At 44.9% G+C, this 12,351-nt stretch overlaps 1 protein-coding gene across 1 annotated transcript in view; it reads right to left on the reverse strand.

Moving 5' to 3' along the window:
* Positions 1 to 367: 367 nt before the first annotated feature.
* LOC120036383 (cytohesin-3-like) overlaps positions 368 to 12,351 on the reverse strand; it is a gene marked incomplete at its 3' end in the record, with an annotated part of 35,828 nt that continues 23,844 nt past the window's right edge. Inside the window, exons 2-7 of the mRNA XM_038982853.1 lie at positions 10,167 to 10,249; positions 9,896 to 9,960; positions 9,471 to 9,537; positions 9,037 to 9,155; positions 690 to 770; positions 368 to 520 (exon numbers count right to left, since the gene is read on the reverse strand). Coding sequence (XP_038838781.1) covers positions 368 to 520; positions 690 to 770; positions 9,037 to 9,155; positions 9,471 to 9,537; positions 9,896 to 9,960; positions 10,167 to 10,249 — 568 coding nt within the window. The remainder of the gene's footprint in view (positions 521 to 689; positions 771 to 9,036; positions 9,156 to 9,470; positions 9,538 to 9,895; positions 9,961 to 10,166; positions 10,250 to 12,351) is intronic.

Below are 12,351 nucleotides of genomic sequence, written 5' to 3' on the forward strand. Positions count from 1 at the left end.
CAGATGGCAATTGTCTCCAATCAATATCAGGAAGTATTCATTAGTGATAATTGAATAACAAGGCTGAGGGTGTCATAGACCCACGGTGTTCAAAACGCTGCTACACTAAAACACATATGAACTAACCTAAAACAGTGAGCGGACATTCACCATCTGTAAGTCCCAAATGGCACCCTATACAGTGCACTACATTTGACCAGGGCTAATTTGAATAACAAGGCTGAGGGTGACTGACCCACAGCAGTCAAAACTCTGCTACATTAAAACACATATGAACTAATGTAAAACAGACATTCACTATCTGTAAGTCCAAAATGGCACCCTATTTCCTATATAGTATACGACTATGGGCCCTGGTCAAAAGTACCATTTGGGAGGTAGACAGTGTTGAATGCTGAGGATCAGACCTGTTGACTGGAACACCCCAGGGTTACAGCCGCAGTACCGCGAGGCAAACGCCTCCATCATCCGGTCAATTTTCTGAGCCTCACCAGGTAGACGAAAACTCCACAGGAACTGCCTGCAACAGACAGAGCAGAAACATTGACACTTAGCACCTCATTGAACACAATTTTCAATATCAGTATTGTGTGTGTACCATATAGAAGTATAAACGTCTCCATCAGTTCCTTATAAAGCCAGTTTTGTTCAGTTTGTTCCCTGTTAGATGAGAGAAACACATAGCTCACCTTAAGGCCTGGACGAGGTTGAGGTCAGCAAACTCATGAAGCTCTACGAACGCCTGTAGTACATCGAGGTTAAACTCATCTCTGGGGACACAAGGACATGTAATCCCATCAGGAAATGCTTTATCCTCAAGGCATTTTTCCAGAGCAAGGAATGGGAATATTATCAAGGGAATATAAAACGTGTCCTGGAGAAGAGATGGAATAGTTGCACACACAGGTTGAGCCCAGAAGGGGAAAACAATATTTCCACTGTGAATGTTCTTTTGTCCAAGCAGATGCTTTTTCCTTTGAATTCCAGACATATGTCTGCCTTCATTGACCCAGACATATGTCTGCCTTCATTGACCCAGACATATGTCTGCCTTCATTGACCCAGACATATGTCTGCCTTCATTGACCCAGACATATGTCTGCCTTCATTGACCCAGACATATGTCTGCCTTCATTGACCCAGACATATGTCTGCCTTCATTGACCCAGACATATGTCTGCCTTCATTGACCCAGACATATGTCTGCCTTCATTGACCCAGACATATGTCTGCCTTCATTGACATACAAAGCAGCGCTGCAGGAGTCTGGAAGCAATCTAATAGCTGGCCTACTGAAATGGATCCCGATACCTCGAGGTGCTGGCCTACTGAAATGGATCCCGATACCTCGAGGAGCTGGCCTACTGAAATGGATCCCAATACCTCGAGGAGCTGGCCTACTGAAATGGATCCCAATACCTCGAGGAGCTGGCCTACTGAAATGGATCCCAATACCTCGAGGAGCTGGCCTACTGAAATGGATCCCGATACCTCGAAGAGCTGGCCTACTGAAATGGATCCCAATACCTCGAGGAGCTGGCCTACTGAAATGGATCCCGATACCTCGAAGAGCTGGCCTACTGAAATGGATCCCAATACCTCGAGGAGCTGGCCTACTGAAATGGATCCCAATACCTCGAGGAGCTGGCCTACTGAAATGGATCCCAATACCTCGAGGAGCTGGCATGGTCCAGGGTGCATTTGATTGATGAAAAACAAGACACAGAATCCAGACACAGGAGCCTTCTGTGAGAGATACTTGTTGCAGTGCCAAAGGGGAGTTTGAGAGAAAGTCAACATCACCTTTAAAGCTATGTGGCCCTCTGATGTTGTTTATGTAACATCCATTTGAATGTTCGAGCTTGAACACTCTTTGTGTTTGTATATATATATATATATACACTGCTCATAAAAATAAAGGGAACACTAAAATAACACATCCTAGATCTGAATGAATGAAATATTCTTATTAAATACTTTTTTCTTTACATAGTTGATTGTGTTGACAACAAAATCACACAAAAATGATCAATGGAAATCAAATTTATCAACCCATGGAGGTCTGGATTTGGAGTCACACTCAAAATTAAAGTGGAAAACCCCACTACAGGCTGATCCAACTTTGATGTAATGTCCTTAAAACAAGTCAAAATGAGGCTCAGTAGTGTGTGTGGCCTCCACGTGCCTGTATGACCTCCCTACAACGCCTGGGCATGCTCCTGATGAGGTGGCGGATGGTCTCCTGAGGGATCTCCTCCCAGACCTGGACTAAAGCATCCGCCAACTCCTGGACAGTCTGTGGTGCAACGTGGCGTTGGTGGATGGAGCAAGACATGATGTCCCAGATGTGCTCAATTGGATTCAGGTCTGGGGAACGGGCGGGCCAGTCCATAGCATCAATGCCTTCCTCTTGCAGGAACTGCTGACACACTCCAGCCACATGAGGTCTAGCATTGTCTTGCATTAGGAGGAACCCAGGGCCAACCGCACCAGCATATGGTCTCACAAGGGGTCTGAGGATCTCATCTCAGTACCTAATGGCAGTCAGGCTACCTCTGGCAGGCACATGGAGGGCTGTGCGGCCCCATAAAGAAATGCCACCCCACACCATGACTGACCCACCGCCAAATCGGTCATGCTGGAGGATGTTGCAGGCAGCAGAACGTTCTCCACGGCGTCTCCAGACTGTCACGTCTGTCACGTGCTCAGTGTGAACCTGCTTTCATATGTGAAGAGCACAGGGCGCCAGTGGCGCTGTAAGCACAACCCCCACCTGTGGACGTCGGGCCCTCATACCACCCTCATGGAGTCTGTTTCTGACCGTTTGAGCAGACACATGCACATTTGTGGCCTGCTGGAGGTCATTTTGCAGGGCTCTGGCAGTGCTCCACCTGCTCCTCCTTGCACAAAGGCGGAGGTAGCGGTCCTGCTGCTGGGTTGTTGCCCTCCTACGGCCTCCTCCACGTCTCCTGATGTACTGGCCTGTCTCCTGGTAGCGCCTCCATGCTCTGGACACTACGCTGACAGACACAGCAAACCTTCTTGCCACAGCTCGCATTGATGTGCCATCCTGGATGAGCTGCACTACCTGAGCCACTTGTGTGGGTTGTAGACTCCGTCTCATGCTACCACTAGAGTGAAAGCACCGCCAGCATTCAAAAGTGACCAAAACATCAGCCAGGAAGCATAGGAACTGAGAAGTGGTCGGTGGTCACCACCTGCAGAACCACTCCTTTATTAGGGGTGTGTTGCTGATTGCCTATAATTTCCACCTGTTGTCTATTCCATTTGCACAACAGCATGTGAAATTTATTGTCAATCAGTGTTGCTTCCTAAGTGGACAGTTTGATTTCACAGAAGTGTGATTGACTTGGAGTTACATTGTGTTGTTTAAGCGTTCCCTTTATTTTTTTGAGCAGTATATATATATATATATATATATATATATATATATATACACACACACACACACACACACACAGTGGGGAGAAGAAGTATTTGATAACCTGCAAAATCGGCAGTGTTTCCTACTTACAAAGCATGTAGAGGTCAAAAATCCAGAAAATCACATTGTATGATTTTTAAGTAATTAATTTGCATTTTATTGCATGACATAAGTATTTGATACATCAGAAAAGCAGAACTTAATATTTGGTACAGAAACCTTTGTTTGCAATTACAGAGATCATACGTTTCCTGTAGTTCTTGACCAGGTTTGCACACACTGCAGCAGGGATTTTGTCCCACTCCCCCATACAGACCTTCTCCAGATCCTTCAGGTTTCGGGGCTGTCGCTGGCCAATACGGACTTTCAGCTCCCTCCAAAGATTTTCTATTGGGTTCGGGTCTGGAGACTGGCTAGGCCACTCCAGGACCTTGAGATGCTTCTTACGGAGCCACTCCTTAGTTGCCCTGGCTGTGTGTTTCGGGTCATTGTCATGCTGGAAGACCCAGCCACGACCCATCTTCAATGCTCTTACTGAGGGAAGGAGGTTGTTGGCCAAGATCTCGCGATACATGGCCCCATCCATCCTCCCCTCAATACGGTGCAGTCATCCTGTCCCCTTTGCAGAAAAGCATCCCCAAAGAATGATGTTTCCACCTCCATGCTTCACGGTGTTCTTGGGGTTGTACTCATCCTTCTTCTTCCTCCAAACACGGCGAGTGGAGTTTGTCTCATCAGACCACATGACCTTCTCCCATTCCTCCTCTGGATCATCCAGATGGTCATTGGCAAACTTCAGACGGGCCTGGACATGCGCTGGCTTGAGCAGGGGGACCTTGTGTGCGCTGCAGGATTTTAATCCATGACGGCGTAGTGTGTTACTAATGGTTTTCTTTGAGACTGTGGTCCCAGCTCTCTTCAGGTCATTGACCAGGTCCTGCCGTGTAGTTCTGGGCTGATCCCTCACCTTCCTCATGATCATTGATGCCCCACGAGGTGAGATCTTGCATGGAGCCCCAGACCGAGGGTGATTGACTGTCATCTTGAACTTCTTCCATTTTTTAATAATTGCGCCAACAGTTGTTGCCTTCTCACGAAGCTGCTTGCCTATTGTCCTGTAGCCCATCCCAGCCTTGTGCAGGTCTACAATTTTATCCCTGATGTCCTTACACAGCTCTCTGGTCTTGGCCATTGTGGAGAGGTTGGAGTCTGTTTGATTGAGTGTGTGTACAGGTGTCTTTTATACAGGTAACGAGTTCAAACAGGTGCAGTTAATACAGGTAATGAGTGGAGAACAGGAGAGCTTCTTAAAGAAAAACTAACAGGTCTGTGAGAGCCGGAATTCTTACTGGTTGGTAGGTGATCAAATACTTATGTCATGCACTAAAATGCTAATTAATTACTTAAAAATCATACAATGTGATTTTCTGGATTTTTGTTTTAGATTACGTATCTCATAGTTGAAGTGTACCTATGATAAAAATTACAGACCTCTACATGCTTTGTAAGTAGGAAAACCTGCAAACTCGGCAGTGTATCAAATACTTGTTCTCCCCACTGTATATATATATATATATATATATAAAATCACTCAAACTTCAGAAGGCAACCAAACAAAGTTAAGTAAATAGAGAGAAATATCTAAGAAACAATCTCTTCTAAAGAACCGATCATACTAATAAAAACAGTTTTATTATTGATGTACTACAGAATTTTGTCAATATCTCACTTAAAACATTAATCTGAAAAAATGTAAACTTGTATTGTATCAACAGGAGTTAAGAAAAGCGTGGAAATCAGGACAAGATTACTAAAACATTGATCAGACCCCATCTGATTGTGTCATTCAAGACAGACTCGCACACTCCCTTACGGAAAAACCATTTGAAATTCACATGTTTCACATGACAACATGCAAAAGCAACATGTGATAACGTGAAACTACACGTGAAAACGTTAACTCGTGAAATAAATTTGACAACCTGGGGATGCAAAATTAACATTTTTCACATGTAAAACAGAGTCCGATGTTCACGTGTGAAAATCCAATTTCACATGTGAATCTTCAATTCTTCAATGTGAGGTGAAAACATGTTATTGTCCTCACATGTGAAACTAAATTTAATACATGTGATTATATTTAATTAGCATTGTCATGTGTTTTTTTTTGTAAGGAAATAAATTAAATGGTATGGGGGTTAAGGGAAGTGAAAAAAAAAAAACTTTAATTAATGACATTATGATTACATTTAAAATTATGACTTTCAATATTACCCCACCTGGGATTTGGGGTATGCTAATCTTTCTGCTGCGCCACAAAGTCTGTAGCATTCTCAGAAGTCCCCTACACATTCATGACCTATAGTACATCTCTACACTGAGCAACAGAGTGCCATCTGACTGCTATTTTAGTTATCAGTTTTTCTGACTTAATTGATATAATCAATTTGAGGGTTTTCTGTACAGTTGTCTAATGTTGGTGGGGCATATTATTCTGGTTTAATGATACTCCTGAATCACTGTGATAAATATATTTTTTCTTCAGAGTATTTTCAACAACGCTGAGTTTCTTTGAAGTCCAAAGTGTAGGAATACAGGTGAAAATCAGTTAACACAGACATTGTGGCATAGCAGAAGTAATGGAATGCCGTGAACCAAGAGGTTGTGGGTTCAAATCCCAGGTGACGACATGTTGAATAATAGTTACTGTATAAATAAACATACAGTGTAATCATATGGTAGTGTCAAATACAGTGCATTCGGAAAGTATTCAGACCCCTTGACTTTTTCCACATTGTTACATTACAGCCTTATTCTAAAATGGATTAGAATTGTTTCCCCCCCCCCCCCCCCCTCAATCTACACACAATACTGCGACTATTTTGTGATGTTCCGGTGACATCCTATCCACTGTTCAGGGAATCACCATTAATCCACGTGATAAATTATGTGATCACATGTGAAATGTTCCAAAACCACATGGTTTTACATGTGCAAAACGTGAAAATCCGTTACCTTCCATAAGGGCTCATCTCTCTCACACATCTGTAATTACAATGTGACAGACAGACGGAGTATGTGGACACCCCTTGAAATTAGTGTATTCGGCTATTTCAGCCACACCCGTTGCTGACAGGTGTATAAAATCGAACACACAGCCATGCAATTTCCATAGACAAACGTTGTCAGTAGAATGGCCTCACTGAAGAGCTCAGTGACTTTCAACATGCCACCTTTCCAATAAGTCAGTTGGTCAAATTTCTTCCCTACTAGAGCTACCCCAGCCAACTGTAAGTGCTGTGAAATGGAAACGTCTAGGAGCAACAACGGCTCAGCCGCAAAGTGGTAGGCCACACAAGCACACAGAATGGGACAGCCGAGTGCTGAAGCGCGTAGCGCATAAAAATAGCCTGTCCTCAGTTGCAGCACTCACTACAGAGTTCCAAACTGCCTCTGGAAGCAACGTCAGCACAAGAACTGTTTGTGAGCTTCATGAAAGCGCCATGCCAAGTGTCGGCTGGAGTGGTGTAAAGCTCACAGCCATTGGACTCTGGAGCAGTGGAAGCGTGTTCGCTGGAGTGATGAAACACGCATCCCCATCTGGCAGGCCAACAGACGAACAGACTGGGTTTGGCGGATGCAAGGAGAACGCTACATGCTCGAATGCACAATGCCAACTGTAAAGTTTGGTGGAGGAGGAATAACGTTCTGGGGCTATTTTTCCTGTTGTTTCAGGCTAGGCCCCTTAGTTCCAGTGAAGGGAAACCTTAACACTACAGCATGACAATGCCCTCGTGCACAAAGCGAGGTCCATGCAAAAATGGTTTGTCGAGATCAGTGTGGAAGAACTTCACTGTCCTGCAAAAAGCTCTAACCTCAACCCCATCGAACACCTTTGGGATGAATTGGAACGTCGACTGCAAGCCACGCCTAATCGCCTAACATCAGTGCCTCACTTCACTAATGCTTGTGGCTGAATAATCACAAGTCCCCGCTGCAATGTTCCAACATCTAGTGGAGAGCCTTCCCAGAAGAGTGGATGCTGTTGTTACAGCAAAGGGGGGACCAACTCCATATTAATGCCCATGATTTTGGAATGAGATGTTCGACGAGCAGGTGTTCACATACTTTTGGTCGTGTAGTGAGTCATCTGAAACTGCCAGCAGTGTTGTCTTTAAGTCATATAAACTGCTGTATCTCTAGTCCCAAGCCAGCCCCCGACCTCTTACCTGAGAGTGTGTTTCTGCGCTGAGTTAAATGGCGAAATTAAGTATTTTTTTATGGCTAGTCAGGTGTTCACAGTGGGGTGGCGAGACACCCACGACAAATCGTTGCCAAGGTGATTTGTATTCTGAGGGAACCAGGTGGCCACTTTCATCAATAAATCCAGACCATAATAACCCGCGGAGATGGCCTCAGAATTAGGGAACGAATGGACTAATAAAGAGGTGGACATAAATCTGCAGCACGGCTTTATAAGCATGACAGGGAGAGAAAACAGTATCTCTACTAGGCAGATACAGTGCCTTGCAAAAGTATTCACCGGCATGGCGTTTTTCCTATTTTGTTGCATTACAACCTGTAATTTAAATAGATTTATTTGAATTTCATGTAATGGACATACACAAAATAGTTCAAATTGGTGAAGTGATTTGTTTAAAAAATAAAAATAAAAACTGAAAAGTGGTGCGTGCATATGTATTCACCCCCTTTGCTTTGATGTCCCTTAACAAGATCTGGTGCAACCAATTACCTTCAGAAGTCACATAATTAGTTCAAAACAGTCCACCTGTGTGCAATCTAAGTGTCACATGATCTCAGTATATATACACACACACACCTGTTCTGAAAGGCCCCAGAGTCTGTCACACCACTAAGCAAGGGGCACTATGAAGACCAAGGAAATCTCCAAACAGGTCAGGGACAAAGTTGTGAAGAAGTACAGATCAGGGTTGGGTTATAAAAAAAAATTCCGAAACTTTGGACATCCCACAGAGCACCATTAAATTCATTATTCAAAAATGGAAAGAATATGGCACCACAACAAACCTGCCAAGAGAGGGCCGCCCACCAAAACTCACGGACCAGGCAAGGAGGGCATTAATCAGAGAGGCTCGAGTGGTTTAAGGGGAAACATTTAAATGTCTTGGAATGGCCTAGTCAAAACCCAGACCTCAATGCAATTGAGAATCTGTGGTATGACTTAAAGATTGCTGTACACCAGCGGAACCCATCCAACTTGAAGGAGCTGGAGCAGTTTTGCCTTGAAGAATGGCAAAAATCCCAGTGGCTAGATGTGTCAAGCTTATAGAGACATACCCCAAAAGACTTGCAGCTGTAATTGCTGCATAAGGTGGCTCTACAAAGTATTGACTTTAGGGGGGTGAATAGTTATGCACACTCAAGTTCAGTTCTTTTGTGTTATTTCTTGTTTGTTTCACAATAAAAAAATATTGTGTGGCATGTTGTGTAAATCCAATGATACAAACCCCCCAAAAATCTATTTTAATTCCAGGTTGTAAGGCAACAAAATAGGAAAACTGCCTAGGGGGTGAATACTTGCACAAGCCACTGTAGATGGGATGGCTTACCGCTCCCCTAAGTAATCTCCGATGACAGTCTTGTTCAGGCCCTCACCCTTGTAGAGGAACTGAGAGATATCTTCTGGGGTGTGCTGCAGAAGGTCGTTTTCCAGGAGAAACTGGATCCCCTGGAACACAAGATGGAGGACACAGTGGACTGTTTATCTCAATCATTGGTGAATGATTCTATCAGAGCAGCAGTATATGACAGGGGTCCATTACTAGACAACACCCAGAAAAGCCATTCCAGGACTGAAATAAAAGAGGCCATCAAAGAAGCCTGGGCCATACGTACAAACATAAACATAGCTTTTAATATCACAGGGGTACATTACTGAACACAACCCCGCCAAAAGCTATCCCAGAGCTGAAATAAAAGACTGAAGATGTGGCCATCCCTGAATCCTGAGGCTCTGATCATAAACATTTCAACCTGAAAATACCTTCTTAGGATCCATGTTGAATTTCTTCCTCCCCATGGCAATCTGTTTGTTCCTCTGTGTAATTTTGCTGTGAGACATGACATGGAAGAAAAACCATGAATAACCTTCTATACAACCAACCAACTTAAAAAAACATCAACATTACATGTAAAAAGGTACCTTTTCAACCTTAAGCTGTTCAGACAGACCCATTAGTGCTGTATACATTGAGCCAGATTGAATCAACTAATGATAGGAAACTGAGCAGGCTGATAGATGAGATTATAAAATAGTTCAGTCACATTTTGGGTAAGGACATTAGATATGGTACACCAGCTAAGACTGATTGAAATCACTGCACAACACATACTTGTTCAGTCTTCTCGTTAGAACAGTGAAAATCAAATGCAAGCACCAGTGAATGAGACCATGGGCTGTTCACCCACCTCTCTCCTACACACGTTAGTTGCTCGATCTCAGTCATGACTTCAGCTATCTCAAACTTCAAGCGCTGAGAGGGGAAGAAAAGGAAATATAATTGGTATCTTGGAATAAGCTCATTCAGAGAAAATTATTCAACCTAATGAACAGAGACCTAGACAGGGATTAGACATTCTGAGAAAATGATACAAGCTACACGAGCATATCAGAAAAACACTTTTCCTCAAAGCTTTGCCAGCTACTAAGCCGAGCCACAGCAACTTCAAGGCTACCCACCTCAATATCATCCAGCAGCTCTCTCTTCCTCCGCCGGATGTTTGACAGCTCATCCCTCTCTTCCAGCGAGAGATCCTCAGGTACTGAAGAGAGATCAGAGAGAGAAACCTTCTTAGTCTTACTGCTGATACATCTTCTTACATTGCATGACACCACACACACTAACTAAGCCTGCTAGAGTACGATGACCATCACACTAACTAACTAAGCCTGCTAGAGTACGACGACCATCACACTAACTAACTAAGCCTGCTAGAGTACGACGACCGTCACACTAACTAACTAAGCCTGCTAGAGTACGACGACCGTCACGCTAACTAACTAAGCCTGCTAGAGTACGACGACCGTCACGCTAACTAACTAAGCCTGCTAGAGTACGACGACCGTCACGCTAACTAACTAAGCCTGCTAGAGTACGACGACCGTCACGCTAACTAACTAAGCCTGCTAGAGTACGACGACCGTCACGCTAAATAACTAAGCCTGCTAGAGTACGACGACCGTCACGCTAACTAACTAAGCCTGCTAGAGTACGACGACCGTCACGCTAACTAACTAAGCCTGCTAGAGTACGACGACCATCACGCTAACTAACTAAGCCTGCTAGAGTACGACGACCGTCACGCTAACTAACTAAGCCTGCTACAGTACGACGACCGTCACGCTAACTAACTAAGCCTGCTAGAGTACGACGACCATCACGCTAACTAACTAAGCCTGCTAGAGTACGACGACCGTCACGCTAACTAACTAAGCCTGCTAGAGTACGACGACCGTCACGCTAACTAACTAAGCCTGCTAGAGTACGACGACCGTCACGCTAACTAACTAAGCCTGCTAGAGTACGACGACCGTCACGCTAACTAACTAACCCTGCTAGAGTACGACGACCGTCACGCTAACTAACTAAGCCTGCTAGAGTACGACGACCGTCACACTAACTAACTAAGCCTGCTAGAGTACGACGACCATCACGCTAACTAACTAAGCCTGCTAGAGTACGACGACCGTCACGCTAACTAACTAAGCCTGCTAGAGTACGACGACCGTCACGCTAACTAACTAAGCCTGCTAGAGTACGACGACCGTCACGCTAACTAACTAAGCCTGCTAGAGTACGACGACCGTCACGCTAACTAACTAAGCCTGCTAGAGTACGACGACCGTCACGCTAACTAACTAACCCTGCTAGAGTACGACGACCGTCACGCTAACTAACTAAGCCTGCTAGAGTACGACGACCGTCACGCTAACTAACTAAGCCTGCTAGAGTACGACGACCGTCACGCTAACTAACTAAGCCTGCTAGAGTACGACGACCGTCACGCTAACTAACTAAGCCTGCTAGAGTACGACGACCGTCACGCTAACTAACTAAGCCTGCTAGAGTACGACGACCGTCACGCTAACTAACTAAGCCTGCTAGAGTACGACGACCGTCACACTAACTAACTAAGCCTGCTAGAGTACGACGACCGTCACGCTAACTAACTAAGCCTGCTAGAGTACGACGACCGTCACGCTAACTAACTAAGCCTGCTAGAGTACGACGACCGTCACGCTAACTAACTAAGCCTGCTAGAGTACGACGACCGTCACGCTAACTAACTAAGCCTGCTAGAGTACGACGACCGTCACACTAACTAACTAAGCCTGCTAGAGTACGACGACCGTCACACTAACTAACTAAGCCTGCTAGAGTACGACGACCGTCACGCTAACTAAGCCTGCTAGAGTACGACGACCGTCACACTAACTAACTAAGCCTGCTAGAGTACGACGACCGTCACGCTAACTAACTAAGCCTGCTAGAGTACGACGACCGTCACGCTAACTAACTAAGCCTGCTAGAGTGCGACGACCGTCACGCTAACTAACTAAGCCTGCTAGAGTACGACGACCGTCACGCTAACTAACTAAGCCTGCTAGAGTACGACGACCATCACTCTAACTAACTAAGCCTGCTAGAGTACGACGACCATCACGCTAACTAACTAAGCCTGCTAGAGTACGACGACCGTCACACTAACTAACTAAGCCTGCTAGAGTACGACGACCGTCACACTAACTAACTAAGCCTGCTAGAGTACGACGACCGTCACGCTAACTAACTAAGCCTGCTAGAGTACGACGACCGTCACACTAACTAACTAAGCCTGCTAGAGTACGACGACCGTCACACTAA

The sequence above is a fragment of the Salvelinus namaycush genome, unplaced genomic scaffold, assembly GCF_016432855.1.
Source record: "Salvelinus namaycush isolate Seneca unplaced genomic scaffold, SaNama_1.0 Scaffold1321, whole genome shotgun sequence".
Classification (NCBI taxonomy): Eukaryota; Metazoa; Chordata; class Actinopteri; order Salmoniformes; family Salmonidae; genus Salvelinus; species Salvelinus namaycush.